Source organism: Lagenorhynchus albirostris, chromosome 7 (genome assembly GCF_949774975.1).
Source record: "Lagenorhynchus albirostris chromosome 7, mLagAlb1.1, whole genome shotgun sequence".
Classification (NCBI taxonomy): Eukaryota; Metazoa; Chordata; class Mammalia; order Artiodactyla; family Delphinidae; genus Lagenorhynchus; species Lagenorhynchus albirostris.
In genome coordinates this window covers 6145685-6169234 of record NC_083101.1, presented here as the reverse complement: position 1 = coordinate 6169234, position 23550 = coordinate 6145685, and the positions used below count along the sequence as shown (strand labels likewise).

The 23550-nt window shown below is 56.9% G+C and overlaps 1 protein-coding gene across 5 annotated transcripts in view; it reads left to right on the top strand.

Moving 5' to 3' along the window:
- The window catches only part of HMCN2 (hemicentin 2), a 150618-nt gene that overhangs the window by 52173 nt on the left and 74895 nt on the right, over positions 1-23550 (top strand). For all 5 annotated transcript variants that reach the window (XM_060154067.1, XM_060154065.1, XM_060154066.1 and 2 more), the window contains 10 exons: positions 223-318; positions 626-753; positions 2398-2542; positions 5837-5949; positions 6074-6233; positions 7264-7429; positions 16594-16721; positions 19141-19395; positions 20043-20129; positions 23339-23533. In XM_060154067.1, the coding sequence (XP_060010050.1) occupies positions 223-318; positions 626-753; positions 2398-2542; positions 5837-5949; positions 6074-6233; positions 7264-7429; positions 16594-16721; positions 19141-19395; positions 20043-20129; positions 23339-23533 (1473 nt within the window). The remainder of the gene's footprint in view (positions 1-222; positions 319-625; positions 754-2397; positions 2543-5836; positions 5950-6073; positions 6234-7263; positions 7430-16593; positions 16722-19140; positions 19396-20042; positions 20130-23338; positions 23534-23550) is intronic.

The following is a 23550-nucleotide window of genomic DNA, read 5'->3' as shown; positions in this document are numbered from 1 at the left end:
GTTATCCCCATGCTACCCATGAACAAGCTGAGGCCTTCTCTCCCTTCCAAGGACTGGCTGTATCCCCCAGCCCTCTCCTCCCTGCCATCCCAGCCCTCCTACCTAACCCCCGCAGGGCCAGACTGTGACAAGGGCGCGTCTGCACCTGGGGAGCTGGAGCCTGTGGGGGCTGGAGCTGTGATGTGCTCTGACAGTCAGGCCTGCCTCTTTCCTGCCCCTCAGGTGTGATTCCTGAAGACCAGGCCCCGTATGTCTGTGAAGCTCAAAATGTCTTCGGGAAGGTCCAGGCAGAGGCCCACCTCCTTGTGACTGGACATGGTTTGCTGGTGGATCTGGAGAGGAGGGTTTGGGGGGGACACCAGGCACCCTCAGAGACACCCCCCCCATGACTGCCTATCCTTTGGGACAGGTGGGTCCACAGCCAGGTTCTCCAGGAGGAGCATCTGGACCCCTACTTCCTGGGCAGTGTGCCCCAAGAAGTGCGCCCTTTGACCCTTTGGGGTCCCCAATCCTGATGCTTCCACTGGTTCCCTGGGGAGGAGACAGTGGGGAGTGGGGGGCCTCTGTCCCCCGGATGCCCACCCACAGGAGTCTCGTGTACCCACACTGTCTCCTCTCCCGATAGCACCTCCACAGATCGCGAGCAGTGCCTCCACCGTCCGGGTGCTGGAGGGGCAGCCCGTGTCCCTGCCCTGCATCATCCTGGCTGGGAGGCCCCGCCCCGAGAGGCGCTGGCTCAAGGCCGGCCAGCCCGTGAGTGCAGGGCCCCTCTGGGTGCAGGGGAGGAGGGCGCTGTCACGTTCACACCTCGGTCTCTGCTTTGCGGTTCCCCTGTTTTGTAATGTCCTCTTCCTTCCTGCTTCTTTCCAGAACCTTCTCTGATAACGCACTGATAGCATCCTTCCCCCTCTAGAGTCCTTGGCCAGAGGAGCTTGTGCGTCATTAGTGCTGTGGGCGGGGGCACAGACGCAATGCATTCGTCACCCCCGTTGGGATGACTCCAGGGCAGAGACGTGACCCGAGCGGCTGAGCATCTGCCCGGCTCCCTGGCACACTGCTGGCTGCACAGGGGCTGCTTCGCCCATTCCCATCCGTTTGGTTTTCTTTATTTCCCTCTATTTCCTTTCTGCCATTCACTCCTTCGCCTCTCCCTTTTCCTCCATCCTTCTGGCCTATCCTCAGACATCCCGCGGTCCTTGTGTCCTGGAAGCTATAAAAGAGGTGCCCTTGTCCCAGCAGACAGCAGACGCTGGACACCCGGAGAGGCAGTGACTATGTGACCCGGTGGCTGCCCTGGTCCCGGGCCTGTTGTTCCGGTCCCTGATGCGGTGCAGACAGGGTCCAGCTCCCGGAGCAGGGAGGCTTTGCCGAGGCTGCTTGAGTGGGTGATTCCTTCCGCAGCCTGTGTGATTAGATGTGACCCCGAGGAGGACTGTGCCTGGGCACGGAGGCTGGGGCAGTGAGGAGCCTTCCTCAATAGACTCCGACGGGCACGTGGGGAGGGGTGGCCCTGGGCCTTGTCCACACCAGGACAGGAAGTGGCTGGAGACGCAGAGCTCGTTTAGTTCAGTGGGGATACTGGGTGGACCTGCGCCTGGCCAGCTGCCGAGTGCGAGGAGCAGGGCCCCCCCTTGAGCTCACTCAGCCTGGAAGGGCCTGGTACCGAGACAGCCCAGGAGCCTCTCCCGGAACCGGAGTGCAGAATGTGCGGTTGGGTTCGTGGAACAGGGACAGGGAGGCTTAAAGCGGGCTTAGGCCTGGTGGAAAGGTTTTGGGGCCCCTCACCAAGGATGGACTGGCTGGACATCTTTATAGAGGTTGCCCCAGGCCCCATTCTGGACCAGCGCCACCTGCCCCACCCCGGTCCTGATGGGGACAGACGTGGGCACCCATCAGGAGTGGCTTTCTCTGCTTCTCTCTCTGGGACCACATCTGATGCGGCCACACCCTGCTCCGCTCTGCATGGCTCTGTTCTCTCCCAACAGACGGGTTGTCCTTCCTCTCCGTGGCCTCAGTGTGCAAGGGCCTTGGAGCTTCAGCCCCGACTTCGTAAAGGCTCTGGCTCCAACCCTGCACTCCTGGGGGAGGCTCCCATCAGTCCCCTCGGGTCAGGTGTCTCGCCCTGGACCAGTTGGCCCTGGGAGAGTGGGGTCAGCGGGGGGCCGGGGGTCGGGCCCACCTGGCCCTGAGGGTCTGTGGGGGGGTGGATGAATATCAGGGAAGGGGTAGGAGCATCACCGGCCCCCCCAGATTCCCCCACCCTCTCCAAACCCCTGGCCTCTTGGGCCAGGCTGCTCCCTGCTGGCCTGGTGGGCGGTGAGGTTTCTGGGGTGCTGTCTCTCAGCTGGCTCTGAGTGGGGCCCTCGGCCCAAGCTGGTGCTTCCTCGCCCTCACTAGCTCCCACCGGGCAGCCAGCATTCCGTCCGAGCAGATGGCAGTCTCCACCTTGACCAGGCGCTGTTGGAGGATGCAGGGAGGTACACCTGTTTGGTCAGCAACACGGCCGGCTCTCAACACAGGGACGTGCAGCTGGTTGTCCAGGGTGAGTCCCGGGGTGGTGGGGGCAGGATGCGATGGGGGAGGGCACCCGGGGGGAGCTTGACCTTGAACATCTCTGTTTAAACAAATTGCACAAATAGTACATATTCACTGTAGGAAATTTAGAGATTGGACAACCCCCTGCCTCCAAAAAAAAAAAACCCCAAAACAAAACCAACCAAACAAAAAGCAACCTCCCTTAATACCAGTAGCTAAGAAGAACCAGAATAATTTTACGTTTTGGTGTGTATCTTTCATACTTTATACACACATGAGTTTGCACATGTACATATACACACTCTGTATATATTTATATAATATATACATTATATATACTCTTTAGATATGTTGTATATAAATTATTTTTGCATGATATATATTCTTTATATAAATTAGGTATAAATCCTTTGTGTACACATACATAGAAATAGTTAGAAACCAACTGGAACCAGGTAATATTATTGTCTTGCAACCTGAGTGTTTCTTGTGACGATATTTTATGACTCTTTTCTGTCAGTAATACTCAGAAGCAGTGGTTCAAGGCTGCATGTCCCCTGTTTGGATGAGCCAGGAGTGTCTAACCTGTCCCCTAGTGTCCTGTTTCTCATCAGCATGAACACCTGGGGATAAACATCCTCATGCTTGGGCTTCCCTGGTGGCGCAGTGCTTGAGAGTCCGCCTGCCGATGCAGGGGACACTGGTTCATGCCCCGGTCCGGGAAGATCCCGCATGCCGCGGAGCGGCTGGGCCCGTGAGCCATGGCCGCTGAACCTGCGCGTCCGGCAACAAAAAAATCCTCGTGCTCCACCTCTGCCCACGTGACCAATTCTTTCCCGCGGATAAACTATGGTTGTGGAATTGAGTTTTGACTCACAGAGATCGCACATTTTTAGGGCTTTTCGTGTATTTTGTCCAGTTACTTTCCCACCCACAGCGTTGGAGAGTCCCTGTTTCCCTTCACCCACCCAACCAGGTACCACCGTTCTTTTTAACCTAAAACAAGAAGTTTAAACTAAGTCTGGTTATGTTTTGTCATTTACCGCATATGTTAATATCCTCTTTTTGTTTGTTTGTTTCACTTGTTCTATTAAAACCCCGAGGGATGAGCGGGAAGAACTCATCATTCCCCGTTCGGTAGAGGAAAACTGAGGTGCAGGAGAGGCTGGGTTTAGAACCCAGCTGTCCTGTCTCCTCATAATTCCGATTAATAAGAGCGATCAAAGGTTGGGCGTGTGTCACGTGCCAGACCTCTGAGAGGTTGTGTGCAGGTTTCACTTAATTTCCCTAACTGCTCCAAGAGGTGGGTTCAAAAGACCCCACGCCTCTTTGACGTTAAGGAAGCTGAGGCTCCGAGATGGAGGTAACTCACCAAGTCACAGGATCAGCAGAGGCTGCCTCTGTAGAAAGCCTCATGCCCTAACTTCCCACCCTGCCGCACAGCCTCCTCTGTGCAGTGGCGATCGAGCCCGTCTCTCTTGGCTAATTTCATTTCCGTTCAACAAACGCTAATCGACTTGCTGGCTTTTGCCACCTGGGAAAATCCAGAAGGGCATTTCCCACCCTAAAGGAACTGAGTGTTACCGTCAGAGCCCTTGGCCTCTGGCTTTCCCTCCCGGTTCTGGTTTTTCCATGCCCGTTTCCCCCTCCCCTGCTCCTCTTGGAGACATCCCCCACTCCCGCCCTGTTTTAATGCCTGCAGCTCTGGATGGCGCCCAGGACAGATTTTGCACTTGTTTTCAAGTTCACTGTGTCCTGTGAACACTATTTTCTGCCGTTTCTCATCCGTCCATCCCCAGAGAGTGAGCAGGGAATTAGGGTTAATTTAGCTTTTTAGCTGACCAAGAAATACGGGTACCAAAAGATTAAGTGGTTTATCCAAAGTCCCACAGTTAAGAAACGGCACAGCTGGTTCCTAAACACAGGCTGCCCTATGTCTGGGGCATGAATTTACAGCAGTGGTGGCTGTCTTCTTCTGTTAAAATTGTTTTGTTTTTTTTTTAAATCATGATAAAATAGGGACTTCCCTGGCAGTCCAGTGGTTAAGACTCTGTGCTTCCACCGCAGGGGGCACGGGTTCGATCCCTGGTCGGGGAACTGAGACCCCACAGGCCACATGGCACGGCCAAAAAATAAAAAAATTTTAACAATCATGATAAAATATACATAATATAAAACTTGCCATTTTAACCATTTTAAAGCCTACAGTTTAGTGGCATAAATGAAGTGGCGTAAGTGGCATTCACATTGTTGTGCCACCAGGTTCGTTTGCCCAACGCACAGCAAGCCAAAGGGCTGAGACGCCGAGGTTTGCAGCAGAGAAAGGATGTGTTCACAAGGCAGCCAAGCGCCGAGACAGGAGAGCAAGCCTCAGGTCCACCTCCCCAAAGCCCGGGGGCTTGGGGTATTTATGGGATAAGGAAGCAGGGTGGTCTTAGGCGTGGGGAAAGGTGATTGCAGGTAGGGAAAAGGTGAGGTAATTAGTGTTCTGTGCAGGCGTATCTGGGTTACTTGCTTCTTCCTGGGATGCATGTTCAAAACTGGAGGCGCCTAGCATGATCTGAGGGTGGGGTTTTTGGCCCTCTGGTGTCAAAATGTCATTTACCAGACACCTGTGCAGGCCCAGTTTTAGGGTCTGTGGTCCCAACCAGTCTTAGCCGGCTTGAGCTCGAACTAGACACCAAGTTCCCGGAAAACAACTCAGACAAACATCTTATTATTTAGGCTACATGAAGCTTGGAGGGTCTGCAATTTGCAACAAAACAATTAAGCGAACTTGCTAAGTGAAGGCGGGGCTCAAGCAGAGGAGTTTTTAGCAAGCCTAAGACAAGCCAGGAATTTCTGAATCCCATGGGGCACAGTTTCAGGATGGGTTTTTTTAACCCTGTAGGGCACGGTTTCACAACCATCACCACCGTCCATCTCCAGAACTTTTTCACCTTCCCAAACTGAAACTCTGTACCCGCCAATTCCCCATTTCCCCCTCGCCTAGCCACTGGCCACCACCCTTTTGCTTCCTGTCTCTATGAATTTGCCTGTTCTAGGTATCTTGTGTAAGTGGAATCACACAGCATTTGTCCTTCTGTGTCTGGCTTATTTCCCTTAGGGTAACATTTTCAAGGTTCCTCCATGTTGTAACGTGTGTCAGATGCGTGTTCATTTTTAAGGCTGAATAATATTCCATATGGACACGCCACATTCTGTTTATCCATCATCTCTGTTTGGATTGTTTCCACCTTTGGGCTGTTGTGAATAATGCTGCTATGAACTTTGGTTTATGAAATTGGTTTGTTTTTAAAAGTGCCACCTAGAATCCAGCCCACGGCCACCCACCATATCACCAATGAAGGCGTTCCAGCCTCTCTCCCCTGTGTAGCCTCAGGAGTGCCCACCCCTACTGTCACCTGGACCAAGGTAGGTGAAGCCTGTTACCGCAAAAGTAACCAGAGAGGTAGGCCCAGTGCATCATGGGGAGAGGAATGATGCAAATCGCCGTGGGGTGGGGGCTCTGCTGATGTCACCTGTGACTCTACCACAGGAAACCAATGCCCTGGCCTCCAGGGATCCCCACTACAATGTGAGCAAGGATGGTACCCTGGTCATCGCCCGGCCATCTGCCCAGGATGCAGGGGCCTATGTCTGCACAGCCACCAACGCCGTGGGCTTCTCCAGCCAGGAAATGCAGCTTTCTGTCAACAGTGAGTGAGGGCCACCCCTGTCCTGGGAGAGGGGCTTGGCAGCTACTGAGGCAGGGGCATGGACAGTCTGACCTCACCTGCATCCTCCTTATATCTCGTCAACCCTGCCTCTAAATTCCTCACGTCTGAAGGGCATGTAGACCAAAGCTGTCCTTCAGAGCACTGTCCCCTGTAGCGTGGGCATGCTCTAAGAGAGGTTCCAACTCAGCCCTTTGCCACCGGATGGGGGGAAAGTGTCACATGAACAAGGCTTGGAAAGACCCAGGGCCCTACACTGGACCCCTCCCACCTTGGCAGCCCCCTTCGCCCACCTTTCTCCCCAGCTCTTTGTGCCCAGACCCTTTGGCCTCCTTTCAGTTTCTTAAATGATCCGTCCTGCCTCAGGGCCTTTGCATGTGCAGTTCCTTCTGTTGGAATGCCCTTCCCTTCCCTGGTCCAGCCTACTTCTCCCGTCAGTCAGATCTCAGTTCTCTCTGATCTCTGAGGCTGTGTCAAATCCCCTTGCTGTGAACTCTCTGGAATGTCCCTTTCTTAGTGCCCATCACAACTGTGATTAAATAATTAACTGTGTGTTGAACTGCTTGGAACCAGTGTTTCCCTGGGGCCCTTGGCACAAAGGGAGACTGGGCATCATCTGATGGTTAATCCCGTTTATTCCTGAGAATAAGGGAGAGAGAGGAGAGGGAGGACAGAACCTGCCAGAAGGTCCCCAGGGAAGGGAAGCAGGATGGAGAGAAGCGAGAGGAGGACACTGGGGCAGGAGGGACCACGTCAGGGTCATCAGAGCAAGATGAGCTTCCAGCGGGAGGATGGGGTAGACGTGGGGGGTGGGGTATGACTAGGGGAAACCATTGGATCCGAGCCCACCCTCAAACCTACACTCTGCCGTTATAATAGAGCCCACCCACCTTCTGCATCTCTGGGGTGGCAGTGCCACCTCAGCTTCCTGGGGGAGCCGTGCCGGTCCCCTCTGGGCCGCGACCCCGGACTCCCTGCTCTGTTCACATCCGCTGCATGATTCTACCAACAGCCAAGCCCAGGATCCTTGTGAACGGGTCATGTGACGCAGACAAGCCGCTGAGTGTCACAGCCAAGGCCAGTGACGAGGTGACCCTGGACTGCGAAGCCCAGGGCTCTCCACCCCCCCTGGTCACCTGGGCCAAGGACTCCCTCCCTGTGCCACCCGTCACCGACAGGTAACCCCAGTTGCGGGGCCTTGGGTCTGGGGATGGACAGAGCTTGGGGTTTGAGGAAACTGACCTCCAGGTGACCAGTGACCCGGCCAGTGTATGGGACCCTGTGGACACCCCCAGGGGCATGCAATCCGATTACACACACGGCACTTTTGGCCATTGACCTTTAAGGGAGCACGGATGCCCTTCAGAGGGGAAGGCCTCTGAAATAACACGCACGCAGCGCTTCACGCACGGCCGAGGGGCGCTGCGCGCAGGATCGGCTTCCATCTGCTCAGCGGAGCAGAACTGAGCGGAACTGAGGCTCAGCGAGGTGGGGTGACCTGCTTGTGGTCACTCAGCTAGCAAAGAGTGAAGCCACGGTTGAGACAGCCTCCTGAACGAGACACGTGCACCGTCCTTGCCGGCTCCGCGGACCAGGTGTCTGGCAGCGGGGCTTTCAGGGAACCTGAGAGGGGGCAGAAAGGGAGGGGGTGCTGGGGCATCCTTCAAAGCCTGACTGCACCTCCCCAGGCAGGGGTGTCAGGTGGGGTGGTTCCGGACAAGAAGGCCTCAGACTCCTGGGACCCTTGACCCTCGAGGAGTGGGGCTGTGGCGAGGGGGCAGCTCTGGCCGGTGACATCAGCCCTGGCGGGGCCTTTGAGAAGTTCCAGATGGAGGAGGTCTCAGAGCAGCCTGCTGTGCAAGATCCCACTCCTGACACCCACACGTGGGTCTCTACCTCTCAGAACATCTGTTTGGTGCGCCCTCCCGTCCTTGAAGCCTGCACGCGGCTGGGGTCCTGGGGCTGGGCTGGCGCTGTGCTGCCCCCATCCGTGCACCCTTTGGTGTCTCTGCAGCCCAGGTCGTAGGTGTGGGAGGGAGTGGTCGTCTGGGGAGCCTGCATCTCTCCGCAGAAAGCCTGGTCCTGGCTCCTTGGCTGGCAGCCGCCTGGCGGGTGCTTGTTTATTTATGGTTTGCTACTGAAATGGCACACACCGCATTTCCCATTTGTCCACCCCTCCTTGCTGTGATGCGTTAATAGATCAGCCGGGAGCCGTAAATCTGTGAGAGCTGCTTCTGCCATCCTGAGTTTTGCTCTGTCCCTTCTCCCCTGGCCCCCTCCACTTCGTGCTGGCTTACGGCTTTCTCTTGAGATTTCTGAGATTCCAGGAGTTCACCTACGTGAGGTGGGAAAATATGCCTGGAGGGTGGGGCTGGGGGGAAGGGCTCAGAGCCTGGAGTTCGTCAGACCCGAGTGTGGATCCCGGCTGGTTCTGTATTAGTCGTGTGGCCTCAGGTGGCCGCTGGTTCCTCTTGGACCGTTTCTCCATCTGTGAAGTGGACAAGGTTGAAACCCTGTTCTCAAGATACAGTGACGGATGTGTGATGCTTTGGTGGAAAATCACATTGTCATTGGTGGAAAATCACTTTGACGGCATTTTCCTGCTGCTGCTATAAACTAAAGCATCATTTCCAGCTTTCAAAAATTATCATCATTCTATGTGTTATTTAATTCCCACCAACTTTTTTCAATGGAAAAGCTTTATTGAGATATCAATGGCATGCTTTCCAATTCTGTGTTTTAAAGTAAATTCTGAGTTGTGCAACCATCACCACGATTAACTTTAGAACATTTCCAGCACCTCCTGCACAAAAGCAATCCCCACACTCACTGGCAGCCGCTTGCCATCCCTGCGCGACCCCAGCCCAGCCCCCGGCAACCACTCATCTGCTCTGTCTTTGGATTGATCCGTTTGGGACGTCTCACGTAGATGGAATCGTGCGCTCTGTGGCTTTCTGTGTCCGGCTGCTTTCACTTAGCATCGTGTTTTTGAGGCGCCTGCATGTTGGAGCAGGGGTCAGGGCTTTGGTCCTCTTTGTGGCTGAATAATAGTCCGTTGCCTGGATAGAGCACCTTTTGTCGATTTAGTCACCAGTTGACGGACCCTTGGGCTGTTTCCACTTGCTGGCGATTGTGAATAACCTCACAGACCTTTGATTGTATTGACACTTCATTTGCGGGCTCTGGGTCCCCGGGGTTCTTTGGGCCTCTCCCTGTGGCATCTGATAGCTTCCCCACGCAGAACAAAGCTCCCTTTTCTGCCGGACACACAGTTCCCCTTAGTCCCACAGCCGTTCAGACAGAAGATGCAGGTTTTTAAAAACCCATGGGAAACACGCAGGGAGCAGTGGTGGTGCGGGGGTAGCTTTGCTGTCTGTCTGCTCCCCTTCCCCTCTACCTCCTCTGTCTCTTCCTCTTCCTTCTCCGAGGGACCCCCAGGGCTCGGCTTCAAAGCTGCCGTTCTGGAAGCTTGAGAACTTCTTCCGATTAGTCGTGGGTGTTCGTCTACCTCCAGGTTCTGTGCTCCTTCTGCCTGGCTGAGCTGCCCCCTCTTCTGTGGTGGCCCCCTTCTCTGTCCTTGGATGGGGGAAGGCCTGAACCTATTCGGGGTGCCAACCTTGGCCAAGGGCTGCGGTCAGGGTCACCAACAGACCTCCAGTGCTGGTGCTTCTTCAGAGCTCCTCGGTAACTCTGGTGCAATCAGGGTTGAGAACCACAGCGTGGCCGAGCCTCTGAGGCCTCCTGCATCTCTGTTTGGGTTGGGGGGTGGCCCTCTTCTCCTGTTGGCCATCCTGGAGGTGGGTGTGTTGAGCGGCACCATGCCTAGTGCCTTGAGGGGGAAACAGAAGCCATGGGGTGTGGGGAACTGGGATCCTGATCTCACTTCCCGGGCTGGGCCCTAACGTGCACACCCACACACCCACAGACACACATAGACATGCACAGATATAGACAGACATGCACGGACACATATAGACATGAATACACATGGACAGGTGCACAGACAGACACAGACACACATGGACACACGGCCACGCACACTGACACAAACACAGATACAAACACATGTGGACATGCACACGGACACAGCAGAGATGCAGACATGAGAACACGTGGACACACACATATCGGGCTTCTGGGCCAAGGTCGGGCAGGCCACTGCTCTTTCTGGAGATTCTAGAGGATATTCTGAACTCAGGGAGCCTTGACCTCCTGAGTCAGAAAGTCCTAATGCCAAGAAAACATAGTAGGAGCTTGAGTACCCATGAAACTCTAAGCCACCCACCTGTGTCCACGACCCCTTCCAGGGTGTTCTTGTAGACGCTTCTAGAGAATTACATTGAGTGCCTCTTCCATTCTGCCCTTATCATTGATATTTTTCCACATTTACCCATTTTCTAGATTCATCCTGGCCCACGTCATTGCTTTCCATTTAAAGGGCAAGATAACATTCCAGGGCGTTCAGCCCTCATCGTTGCTAAGCTTTCTCTGTTTGGGGCAGATGCTCCGTTGCCAGTTTTGGGCGGTAATAAATGGGGCTGTTGGAACATTTTTGCACAAATGCTTCTCTTTATCTCCTGGGTCATTTCCTTGGGGTATAGCCCTGAAAGCCAATGGCTGAGTCCAAGACTGGGAATGGTTATCGGGTGCCTCTTACCCTGTGGGACTGCTGTTTGTGAAAGGACCATCTGAGTTGTGAATTCAGAATTGAAGTCCGCAGGATTTATTGAGCATCTCCTGTGCCCAGGACTGTGCCGAAACTGTCTAGGAGAGAGAAGACATGGGCTCTGGCTGTGTGTGACATCAGGTAGCAAAAGACCTAGGGTCCCATCCTAGCCTTGCCCCCAACTCTCTGAATGAACCCGAGCAAGACCCTTCCCCTCTCTGGGCCTCAGTCTTCCCGCCTGAGAAATGAAAGGGTTGGACAGGCGATGGTGGCCAGAGAGTGCCTAGTGGCTCTGGTCCCATGATTCAGCCCAGGGATGCTGGGGCGAGGTGGTGTTGCTAGGCAACAATGTTTGTTTCTGGTTCTGATGTGTATCTGGGACAGCTGCGAGTACTCCTGGCTTCAGCACTGGCTCCCGGGGGCAGCCGGCCAGGGTCCCACACAGGGCCAAACCAGCCGCATCCGGGGGAGGGGAGGGGACAGGGAGAGGATAGAGCACCCGAGGATGCTGCAGGGCCGTCGGCACACCCACTCCCTCTCATGGCCCCGTGGAGAGGTGGGGGGCTGCAGCTGGGTTCTGACGATGCAGGAGAAAAGCTGCTTCCTCCTTAGAAGCGAGTGGCATGGCACGGACTGCCCAGGGGCCCCTCGTGGGGTCTTTACCTTGGGGGGTCTTCATAGCTCATCTGATTCCTGGCCTGGTGGCTGGGTGACCATGGACAGCGGGACTTCATCTCTCTGGGTCTCTGCAAAAGGGGTGATGATAGTAGGATCTGCGGTTTGGCTGTTGAGGGTTTCAAGTGGCAGTGTGCACGGAAGTGCTTAGCTGTGCAGTGGCGCATAGGAAGTGCTCAAGTGTAGACAGCTGTCACCTGTTAGCACCTCTGGGTTTATGTTGCACGGGCTCAGAGGATGTGTATTCTCCCCCTCGCTCACATATTGTGCTTGGCCCTTTCCTTGATATCAGGCCCCTCTTCCTAAACTGCTCCAGCTTGGGGTTTCCGTCTGGGGCTTCCTTATGAGGGTCTATGGTGTGGGTCAGGGTCAGAGCGGCCACTGGTGGTTGAAGGTGCTGTCCAGGCTGACTGGTGCTGGGGGCAGGGGGGACGGGCAATCCCTGCTGCAGCCTCAGATCCCACCCCGGCCCAGCGGACAAGCGCCCGGCAGGTATCTGCACGTGGCGGACGTCTGTTGAGCGCTGTTGCTCTGCCTGCTGTGGTCGAGGATCAGCTTCTGGTGGGCTTGGTTCTGCAGGGGGTGCTGTTCATTCACTTGACAGCCTCCGCCCAGAAGGCTCTGCTCACACAGTGAGGTTGGATGGGCCCTTTAGAAACGGGGGCAGCAGGGGGAGCATGGGACACAGCAAGAGGGCCTGGGCGCAGGCCAACAACTCAGATTCTGAGCAGCCAGAGGACGGGGTGCATTTCTTTCACCCCCGTGGCCCACCTGGAACCCAGTGGCTCTTTGTCATATGAGTGAATGAATGAACGTACGAGAAACTGGCAGAACTCGGCTCCATGGAACTCAAAGCAGGGAAGGGTCACCTGCCTGCACTCGTCAGGGAAGGGTTCGTGGAGGAGCTAGAGGCTGTGCTGCCTTGAACGGGGTCTGGGGGCAGGAGAGCAGCCTTGAGACAGGGTGGGGTGTGGGAAACAGTGTGAGCGAAGGTGGGAAGGGGTGCGTGTGTGGACAGGGACAGCTGGGATTTGCCATCAAATATTTATCAAGCACCTGTTGTGGGCCAGCACCTGTGCTAAGCGCTGGGAACATGGCAGGAACCACCTGGGCAACCTGGCCGCTCCCTTCACGAGCCATCAGACAGCGACAGGTGATTACAGGTGTGTTAAATGCCGTAAAGCCTCCAGGAGTGTGTAAGTGAGAGAAGGGCTCTGGCTGGGGCAGCTTCCCTGAGCCACAGAGGAGCTGGAGAGGGGACCCCAAGCTGGGTTGCAGCGAAGGTGTGGCCTGGGATTTGCACTTTCTATCAGATGCCCTTTGGTCTCTCCAGGCAGATACATCCCCCTTGGAGCTCGTAGGACCAGGGGGACACGGCAGGGAAGGTGGGTCTCCCTCCCCGTCCCGCATCATCTGCGTGGCTGTGTGACACTCACAGCCAACAGTGAAGCCTCCAGTGCAGCGGAGGTCATAAACAGGAAATTCCCCTCGAACCTCTCCATGTTTTCATCTTGGCGCCACACGGAGCCATCTGGCTGCTCTCGCCTCAGCGGGGAGGCTGCTGCTAATTACACCACAGGCACGGGGCACACGGCAGCGCTCTCCCCGCTTCCTCCCGCCTCCCCCCTGCCCCTGACACCCCTCCCGGGGCTGCAGCCCCCCAACCCCAAGGAGCCTTGGGAATGTGGAGAGAGAGCGCCCGGGGCGTGGGGCGGGGGCGGTGCAGAAGGGCTGCCCCGCAACCTCTAGAACTCTAGGTCCTGTTTGGTCTGCCCCAGGCGCCATACCTTTTTCCTGTATCTGGTCCGAGTGGGGTTTGCTCTGTGCCAGGTCTGGGCTAGGTTCTGGGGTTACAAAGGCAAATAAGATGGCTGGGGATGTGTCCTCTTAGGGCCCGCAGGTGACAGGTGGTCACAAGCCGGTGCGGTGAGGGTTGTGATGGGGAGGGCTCTGCAGGCCTCAGCTTGACCATTTATAAGATGGACTTTCCATTCGTTCCGTTTCCTCCTTTGTGGTATAGCGAGCAGCCTTCCCTCTCTAGGAAATGACCTGGGGGTCATCATGAGAAAGACAAGATGCCTACATTTATTGTTGAGAATTGTTTCCACTTTTGGAAGTTTCTTTCATTATTTTTTTTTAATCCCAGAAGCTCCCACTTCCTATCCTTTTAAGGGCTTGGTGAGGGAGGAAGCAACTTCTCTAAAGTTCTTAGAAGACCTAGAAGGCAACCTCTGAGATAAAGGAATTCCAGAGCAGCCTTTTCAAATATGAAGAAATTGGGGTTCAGAGACATTGTCTGCCCTGCCTGGGCTGGCTCAGCACGTCTGTAGCAGAATTGGACCTCAGATCCAGAACTCTGGTGCTCAGCCTAGACCTCTTCTTGCTGACCCATGCGTCCCTGCTTGGCTAGTCGAGGTTTGCAGCAAAGTCCCCTGAGGGAACCGTGTCCCTGTACCAAGTGTGACTCAGTGTGTATGTTTCAGCCTCAAACTGATTTGGCTTGTGTTTGGTGGGTGTCAACATTATTTAACTTAAAAAAAAAATTGTGGATGAGAAAAGCCAAGCCAGGGGAGGGGAGCCACACGGGAAATGTTTCCTTGTCACTGAGACAAGAAAGCATCTGTGTTGTTTTTTCCTTTTTTCTTCCACTTTGGAAGATTAAGGGACCTACTTAGGGCTGCCCAGCTGATTGGGGGCTGGGGGGCGAAACACAGACATGTTGAGGGGGGCGTGGTTTTTACTAGCAGCAGGGCTGTTTATCGAGCACTTACTATGTCCCAGGGACCATGGGCTTTGTGTGCACCATGTCACTCCATACGTGCCGTCTCCTGTGATCCCAGGTGAGGGCACCGGGGCTCAGGGAGACGGAGTCCTTGGCCCAAGGTCAGCCTTCAAGAGGCCGAATGCTGGTGGATGCGGGGGTCACTTGCTGTCAAAGCCCTGTTCCCATCTGCTCTGCCGGGCTGCTTCTCAGGGCAGGGGCACTTCCCTGTGTCCTGGGGCAGTACTCCCAAGGAGTGGTCCCCCTGAGGACCTTGGCAAGACCCCGATTCCAGCCTCCCCCCACAGATCAGAGTCTCTGGACGGGGCCTGGGAATCTGTATGTTTCACCTATAGCTGGAGGATTCTGATAAGAAGCCCTGCTCTACAAGGGGGAATGATGGACTCTACCTGTGAGAGCTGATGGTGTGTGAGCCTGTGACGCAGGAGTCCTGCTCCTGTGCGTGGGGACACATACATCAGTGTGCAGAGGACTCTGGTGGTGAAAGAAAGAAAGAACGAAGGAAGGAAAGAAGAGAGGGAGGGAGGAAAGGAAAACCTGAATGTTTAAATGCCCACCAAAAGGAGAACAAATTAATCCAATTGTGGTACGGTCACACAACAGACTACTATACAGCAGTGAAGAGTGAATGAATTAGACCCACATACATACACGTGGTACCATTTCTATAAGAGTTTTAAACGATGCAAAACTGCATTGCGTATCGTTATGGATACACTGTCATCACCATGATAACAGCTGACCTTTGCTGAGTACGTCTGTTCCAGGCACTGTGCTGTGAATTAGGTCTTTCAGTTCTCCGGACAGCCCTATGAGGGCTCTCTTTTTTCCAAAAGGAGACAACCGAGGCACAGAAAGGTTAAGTGACTTGCCCAGTGTCACACAGCAAGCACATGGCAGAACAGCGTCGGACCTAGTTGTCCCAGCCCAGTGCCTGGGCTCTAGAGACCACTGCCTGGTATATCACTCACAACTGTCCTCAGAGAACTTGCGCCAGGTGCCTGCTGGAAGCTCAGGGCAAACTGGATGAAGGGTTTGCTGGGTAGGGGGATTACAAGCCCACTTTACATATGGGGAGACGGAAAACCAGCAGAGCACAGCTAGTCCCCCGTGGTTGTCCAGAGAGTGAATTGCCAGCAGTGTTGACCTGTTTAATAAGTGCACGTCCAGCACTTGGCCTGCACCTGCTTGGGAGATGGGGGCTCTTGTCATCCCCGTTTTGCAGAGGAGGAATCTGAGACTCAGCAGAGCGGGGAGTGGAGACCGGGACTGGAACCCAGCTGTACCCTGATGAGCATAGGCGGGGGAGGGGCTGGCCCTCGGAGGTTACCACCCCCACTCCCCGCCCCCGTGCCCACTGCTTGCACTTGGGGCCCTGCTGTGGCCACTGGCCGCAGCTGCCCACTCAGTTCTACGGGGGCAGGGACTGCACGGAGCCAGCACATGTGGGCTGGTGACATCATATCTGCAGAGGCCCCCTCGGGTCCAGCCCAGCTGCAGGAGCCCGGCTGGGGGTCCCAGATCCCTGTGGGAGGGGGGCCGGGTGACTTCAGCAAGGTGGGCCAGGTTGGGGAGCGCAGCGACGGGGGACCTCTACAACTTCCTCCTGAGGGCCCAGTACAACGCCGGACAACAGGACACTGAAAAGCCCTGGGTTCAGAGCATGGCCAGACCTGGCACTTAGATGCAGAGGGTCTCTGGGCTGCAGCTTCTCCCTGGAAGCCGTCGAGGGGGCCTCCAAATGAGGCCTCATCCCCACTCTCAGGGCAGCGTCGAGGAGCGGTAGGCATGTGCATTAGAGGAGGAAGAGTTACTGGCGACTAGGTACCAGGCCCTGGGCTGAGCCCACGTGCAATCTGTTCACCAGCCTCGGCCACAGAACTTCTCAATATGCCCATTTTACAGATGGGGAAATGGAGGCTCCAAGAGGTGAAGGGACTCGCTTCACCCAGCTGGGAAGGGTTCAAAGTTAAACCCAGCCAGCGGACTCCTAGCCTAGTGCTCTTTTTCTGTTACGCAAGTTGGAGGGGACATGGCCTTGGCCTGGTGGTTTGGGGGAAGTGGAGGCAGGGCAGGGGGAGGAGTGAAGGGTGGGTGGTGGACACTGCCTCAGTCCTGGCAGGCTGCCTGGAGGAGGTAGCTGGTTCAAGTTGGGTCTTGGGCCTTTCCGGCAGAGGTGGGGTCGGTTGGGGTCTTACCAGTGCCCCTCACTCCCACAGGCATTGCCTCCTCCCATCAGGCTCCCTGCATCTGGCCCAGGCCCAGTTGAGTGACAGCGGCCTCTACGAATGCACAGCCAGTAACCCTGCGGGGTCCGCTGCTCGGTACTACATCCTCAGGGTGCAAGGTAAGGTCCTGGCTGGCAGCCTCTGTCTCACACCGTTCCCCCCAACCCCCATCTTCCTTAGGCCTCTCGTGCCCCTCCCCCATCTCCACGCCAGGCTCTGTCACCTCTTCATGGTCCTCCAGTGTTTCTTCCATCAACTCTATTTCCTGTCTTTTTCAAGCCTTATCTCTCCTCCTCACCCCCCTTCTTCCCCTCTCCTGAACCCCTTGGTTGAGCCCGGAGAGTCTGTTCAGAGGCCCCCTGAGAGCAAAGGGCAGGGCCCCGTGGCGTTGGAGACTTGGGCGTTGGGAGGGGGACCCACGGAGGGGGTTCTGGTTCCTGGCTCAGGTGGGGGCCCAGGAGTGCATGTTCACCTGGGTGTCCAGGTTCCATTCACAGAAGCCATCCAGTGGAGTCACTCCACCAAAGAGGCAGGGACCTTGTCATCTCCAGGAGCACGGGGATGAGTTGTCTGAGACAGGGGTCCTCTGACTGCAGCCCTCAGCCACTACTGACCTACATGCCGTTTTCATGTGGCCCACGAGTGAAGAATGATGTCTACGTTTTTAAACGATTGGGGGAAAAAAGGCAAATAACGTGACATATGAAAATGATATGGAGTTCAGGTTTCAGTGCCCATAAATACAAGCTCTACTGGAGTGCCACCACACACGTTCGGTTACGTAGCGTCCGTGGCTGCTTTCACGCCGTAATGGCAGAGTTGGGTAGTTGAGACAGAGACCATCTGGTCTGCAAAACCTTTTCAGAAAAAGCCCTTTCCAGAAAAAGCCAACCCCTGATCTAAGCTGACTCCCCATTTTACAGGTGGACAGGCTGAGGTTCAGAGAGGGAGGGGCTCAAAGCTTCGCTATGAGTTTGCGTGAGCATGGGAGAGAAACAGAGAAGCAGGAAGCAGGGTGATGAGCAGGGCCTCAGAGTCGGCAGAGCTGGGTTCGAATGCTGACTCTGTCACGGACTGGCTGTGTGACCTTAGGCCAGCTGCTTGGCTTCTCTGAGCCTTGGATTCTTCTTCTATAAAGTGGAGGTAATAATGCCTGTTCCATAGTTGTCAGAAAGGGTATTGATGACATCAGGCACTCAGCACGGTGGAAACTGCTGTTGTTTTCAGCAAGTGTTTTTAGGGGGGTAGTGGGCAGGGCATGTACACCCTCGTGCTCTTAGACAGTGAGGCTCTGGGCTCCGGGTGGGGGAGCTGATCTCTGCCCAGGGGCCAGCTTCCGTAGATGGTCTTATCTTTGGGCTCCTACTCTGAAGCTGGGAAGGGAATGGGTGTCCTCAGCTTCCCCCGAGGGCCCAGGACACTTGTCCTCGTCTTTGAGAATTCTCCCAGGCTCATCCAGTCTGGCCCCACGGAAGCCACCTGGATTCCTGGTCACACAGACCCAGCCTTGGGGCCGGTCCAGCTCCTATGAGCCGACGCAGTGGGTGACTGGTCGAGTCACACAACCTTTCTGAGCCTCAGTTTCTTCATCTGCAAAATGGACATAGCATCACCCACCCCATAGGAGGGACCAGCTGGGATGGAGGATGGGAAAGTTGCTTGAAAAACACAAATGCAGAAGAAACAATACCCACTATCCTCCCCAAGCCAGGAAAGGGGAAGAGCGAGCTGGGAACCCTGAGAGTGAGTCTAGCCGCAGTGTTTTAGGCGCCACTGTGGAGCAGGCTCCCTGCTGGCTGCTCTAGTCCTGCATCTCATTCCATCCCAGGGCTTCTTTGTGAGGAGGGGAAACCGAGGCTCCAGCCAGTGCGGGGTCCTGTGGCCGAGAGGGACAGGGCTGGGATTTGAGCCTCCCCTTCTGTACATGCTGCCCCCTGGGCTGAGTCAGTCCCGCCGCCCCCTGGGCCTCGATGTCCCCATCCAGCACTGAGCTGGTGTTTCCCAGCTGGTGGTTCTCAAATGGTGCTGGGTGCAAGCCTGGGGGTAGGGATGGGGCTGGGGGGAGAGTAAGCTGAGCACGGAGGAGTGATTTTTTTTTTTTTGCGGTACGTGGGCCTCTCACTGTTGTGGCCTCTCCCGTTGCGGAGCACAGGCTCCGGACGCGCAGGCTCAGCGGCCGTAGCTCACGGGCCCAGCCGCTCCGCGGCATGTGGGATCTTCCCGGACCGGGGCACGAACCCGTGTCCCCTGCATCGGCAGGCGGACTCTCAACAACTGCGCCACCAGGGAAGCCCGAGGAGCGATTTTTTGATGGCAACATGTGTGTTCAAGGGAAAGGCTGATTCTACTCTTGCGGGGGGGATCCACACGGGATGTCCTACTGTCAGTTGCCCCCCACAATGACGATTTCTGCTGGTTGGCGACGGCCAGGGGTGTGGGGAGCCCTGCAGCAGGCCGGGCCCTCTCTGTAAGTCTGGGCTCTGTGACTCCCCCCACCCGGGGCCCCTGCCTTGACAGCCCTCCCCGTGGCCCTGTCAGTGCCCCCCCAGGTGCAGCCGGGCCCGCGGCTCCTGAAGGCACTGGTGGGGGAGGCTCTGGACCTGAACTGCGCGGCCGAGGGCAACCCGGAGCCCCAGCTGACCTGGTCCAAGGATGGGGTGGCCCTGCGGGGCGGGGGGCCCAATGGCTCCGTCCACTTCATGGCCATCCGAACCTCGGACGCTGGGACGTACCGCTGTGAGGCCTCCAGCAGCGCTGGGGTGGATGCCTGGGAGCTGGAGCTCAGGGTGCTGGGTGAGTCTCCCCTGAACCCCAGAGCTTACCTCCCCACTCCTTCCCCAGCAGCAGCTTGGGCTTCTGAGCTGCTGGACCCCTTCCTTCCGCCCAGCCCCCAAAGCCGTGTCGGGCCGCTTTCGCCAGCCCAGGGGGGGCTCCGTCCTCGGGGTGGGGTGCAGGCGCCGTGAGGTGGTGATTGAAGAGCAACGGGCCAGCTCCTCCCACTTTCCCGCTGGACAGCCATCGGCCAGTCATTTACACTCTCTGACCCTGTAACATGGGTCAGTAACATGTGAGGGGTCAGTGAGAGAACGCGTGTGAAGTGCCCGGAGCATAGAAAGTTCTGGATCCCTGGTGCTAGCATTTTCACTATGATGAATTTGAAACACACTCAGAGAAGGCAGGGCAGGACGATCCTGAGCCCAGCCCCCGAGCCCGCGGGGTCGTGCGTGGCACTGTTCCACGGGCCACCCCGCAGGGGGTGGGCTGGTGCCACGGCCCTGACTCTCCCCGAGGCTGCGGGCTGGAACGCGGGGCTTGTACCCCCTTATTCCAGCTGGGGTTCTGGATGGGAATGCCCCCTCCACCAGCCCTGGGCTCCTGGTCGGGGGAGCACCAGGCCTTGGGTTTGGGTGTGTGACTGTGGCCGCGTTACCTTCCACCAGAGCCGCCGTACTGGGGGGCCGATGAGACCAGTGGCCTGCTGGAGAGGGTAGCAGGAGAGAACGCCAGCTTGCCGTGCCCTGCCAGAGGTGAGGCTGGGCCCTGGGCCCTGGGCTGGGAGGGGGAGAAGACCCACCCATGTTTCAGCGCCCTTGGTCACTGTGGGCAGTGCGCGTGGGTGTGGAGGCTTGTGGGGTCCCCACTCCTGTCCAGGACCATGCCAGGAACTTCATCCCATCAGCAGCCCTATAGGATGGGTATTAGCATTAGCTCTTTTTTTTTTATTAGGGGCAATTTAGGCCCAGAGCGGTTAAGAGGGTTGCCTGAGGTCACAGCCAGAAGGTGACTCAGGGAGTATAATCTGCTTTAACCCCAGCCCCGAGTGTCCGTTAAACCCTGGGCCCCTCTGCGCCTGGGGACTGTAACAGCTGGGGCTGAGGAAGGCCCCAGGGTCCTAGGATCGGTGCTTGGTGGCCCCTGCCTCTCCCCAAGCCCCAGGCTTTCTCACAGGGCATGGATTCACGCAGTCCTGGGCAAACCAGTCCTTTGGGACCCCCTTTGGGCTACAGCACAGTGTGGGATTGAGATAGCCACCCGGTGCCGGGCAGTTCACACCTCCTTTCTGAGCCTCAGTTTTCTCAGCTGTCCAGTGGGGTCACACCTGTCCCTCCACACAGGCCCAGTGGGCCCAGTGGACGGCAGGAAGTTTAGGTCCCAGCACCGTGCCTGGCACATAGTAGGAGCTTGCGGAAATGTGTTGAATGGATTCTACTGTTCTGTGAAATCTCCCACTGGCTGCCAGAGTCGCTTCTGGCTTTGGGTCAAAATGGCCAAAATGTCTCCCCTGTGCATAGATGATGCTCTCTAGAAGGGCAGGTGTCTGGGTGTCTAAGAAGCAAGTGGTAGCTTACAAAAAGCCTGGCAGGAGCCAGGAGAGCTGGTTGTAGTCTGCACTGCACCTCCTCATGCCACGGGATCCAGGGAAGTCCTTGGAATGGGACAGAGCTAGGGCCAGGTAGGAGGCAGGTGGGAGCAGACCACCTGGAGGGGCCATCGTCCCGCTCTTGACCAGGGCGCCACCTTGTGTCAGTATCTGGTAACAGCAAGGAACCTGTAGGGCCCTCCCGGGACGTGGGAGGTAGGAGGTGGGACCACCAGCCCCGGCCTCCTGCCCTGATACCCCACAGTCACTCACAACCCCAGCATCAACCCTGGTCAGCCAGGGGCCTGTCCTCTGAGCCTGACTTCAGCCAAGTCAGCATAAGCCAAGTCCCCTCCATCACAACTGCCTGTCCCCGCCCCGCGTCCCACCCCACCCCCCTCAGCCTTCTCTCTTTCAAGCAGGTGGCTGCCCGGTGGGCAGTGTTGGGCGCTGGTATTCACCAGCCATGTGACCTTGGGCTCGGAGGGCTCTGAGGGAGAAAGGAGAAAGCCTGAAGCACAGAGGGCATGACCCATGGGAGCCCTGGTACCTGCAGTGGGTGGCACTACCCGCCTCCTCCTCGTGGGGTGGGACAGAGGCCAGGATTTTGGACATTGCTCCTCTCTTGGTCTCTGTAAAATGGGAGTGGAGGCAAGATGAGTGGTTTTTTAGCAACAGCCCTGAGTCCCTGGAGTCTTCCCATCACAGAGCAGTGGTGCAGTTCTGTGTGGTTAGAGCTCATTTAGGGGTTAGATGTTTGCATTTAAAAAAAAAAAAAAAAGCTTCCAGGGTTCAAAACTCAATACCCCTCAGGGCTGGCAGCTCTGAAGTCCTGGTCTCTGGGTGGCGGGAGCACGGGCTGGGGCCTTTGGGAAAAGATGAGGAACTGGGAGGGGCATGTGTGTGTCTGTGGGCTGTATGTGTGTGTGTTGTGTGTATGTGTTCACACATGTGCCTCCATACTGGGGAGCAGCTGGGACACTCCAGCAGGCATCCTGGGCAGACACAGAGGAAACGGCAGAGGGTTCTATGAGAAAACAGACACAGGGGATTAAGTACCCAAAGACCGCAGAGCATGGGTGGCCCTCCTTTTCCCTCAGGACCGCAGGCAGAGCCCCCAGCACTTAAGCAGGAGCAGTCAGTACGGGGGGGGGGCAGGGGCCCTCCCGAACGGGACGACACCCAGGATGCCCCGGATGTGCCGCATCTTGATCGCAGCCCCATTCCCCCCAGATGGGGTGTCTCACCCCTCCCTCCAAAGGTGAGGATAAAAGAGCAAGTGAGGCAGAGAGAATGTGCTTACAAAGAGCCCCGAGCTGCCAGGGGAGTCGGCAGATCAAGTGGGGGTGTGGTGCGTGATAACTGGTATTTAGCAACGATTATGACCCCGATGGGGAGTGATGGAAGGGCTGCAGGCTGCCTGCCCTGCAGGCAGGGCGGTGGGTAAGGGCTGCCCTTGTCCTGAGATCACTCAGCAAGTCTGCAGGGTTGGGGCTCCCGTGACCCAGGCCCCGCTGCGACCACTGGGCGCCATGCCTCTTGGGCACGTGTGCTGCTTGGAATGCTGGGTCATTCCTTCAACACCGATCTAAGGACCTACTGTGTGCCCTGGCCCAGTGGGGCAGCTGTTCATCCCGCACCCACCGTGCGCCGGGCCGTGTGAGCCGACAGCCTGGTGGCAGAGCCAGACGCTGCACAGTCCGACGTGAGGAGTGTCAGAGAAGGGCCTCCAGGGGGACTGCGGCGCTCACGGTGGGGCTAGGGGCGTGTGGCCAGCGGTGTCCGCCTCATGCCTGTGAGGGGAAGCACAGGCCCGGTCCACCTGGGGCCTCCACCGTTTATGCACGGATCCGATGGGACAATATGGGTACTGAGCACGGCGGGCTCATTCATTCAGGTAGCACCTACTGTGTGCCAGGCGCTGGGCTTGCAGCTGGGGGTCCAGCAGGGAACAAAGCAAAGACTTCGGACCTTGTGGGGGGAGACAGACAATAGGCCAAAAAAAAAAAAAGCCTAAAAAAGTACATCTAAGGTACATTAGAAAGTTGGAGATGGCAGGCAAAAGAGAAAACACAGGGCAGGTGAGGGGGTTGGGAGTGCAGATGAGGTGGGGCCTCTGCGAGGGGAACCAGAAAAGGCTCTGGCCCCTGTGCCTGTGGCCCTCGGGCCGCTGGGAGGCCACGTGGACGCACAGCACTGGGTGGGGAGGTGGCAGGTGTGTGAGCACCTGCTGCTCCTCTAGCCTGGGGGGCGAGGAGGTACCTGAGACCTCCCCCCACCCCGAGGGTCAGCATCACTTGCACGGGGGTGGGGGCAGTGTGGGTGTGGACAGGGAAGGGGACAGGCTTTCGTGCTGATGACTCTGTGCCCTGCCAGGGACGCCCAAGCCGCAGATCACGTGGCGGAAGGGCCCGTCCTCGGAACCCCTGCGTGGCCGGCCGGGCCTGGCAGTGCTGGATGAAGGCTCTCTGTTTCTGGCCTCGGTCTCTCCCACCGACGGTGGAGACTACGAGTGTCAGGCCACCAACGAGGCGGGCTCCGCATCCAGGAGAGCCAGGCTGGTCGTCCATGGTGAGCAGGGACCCCAG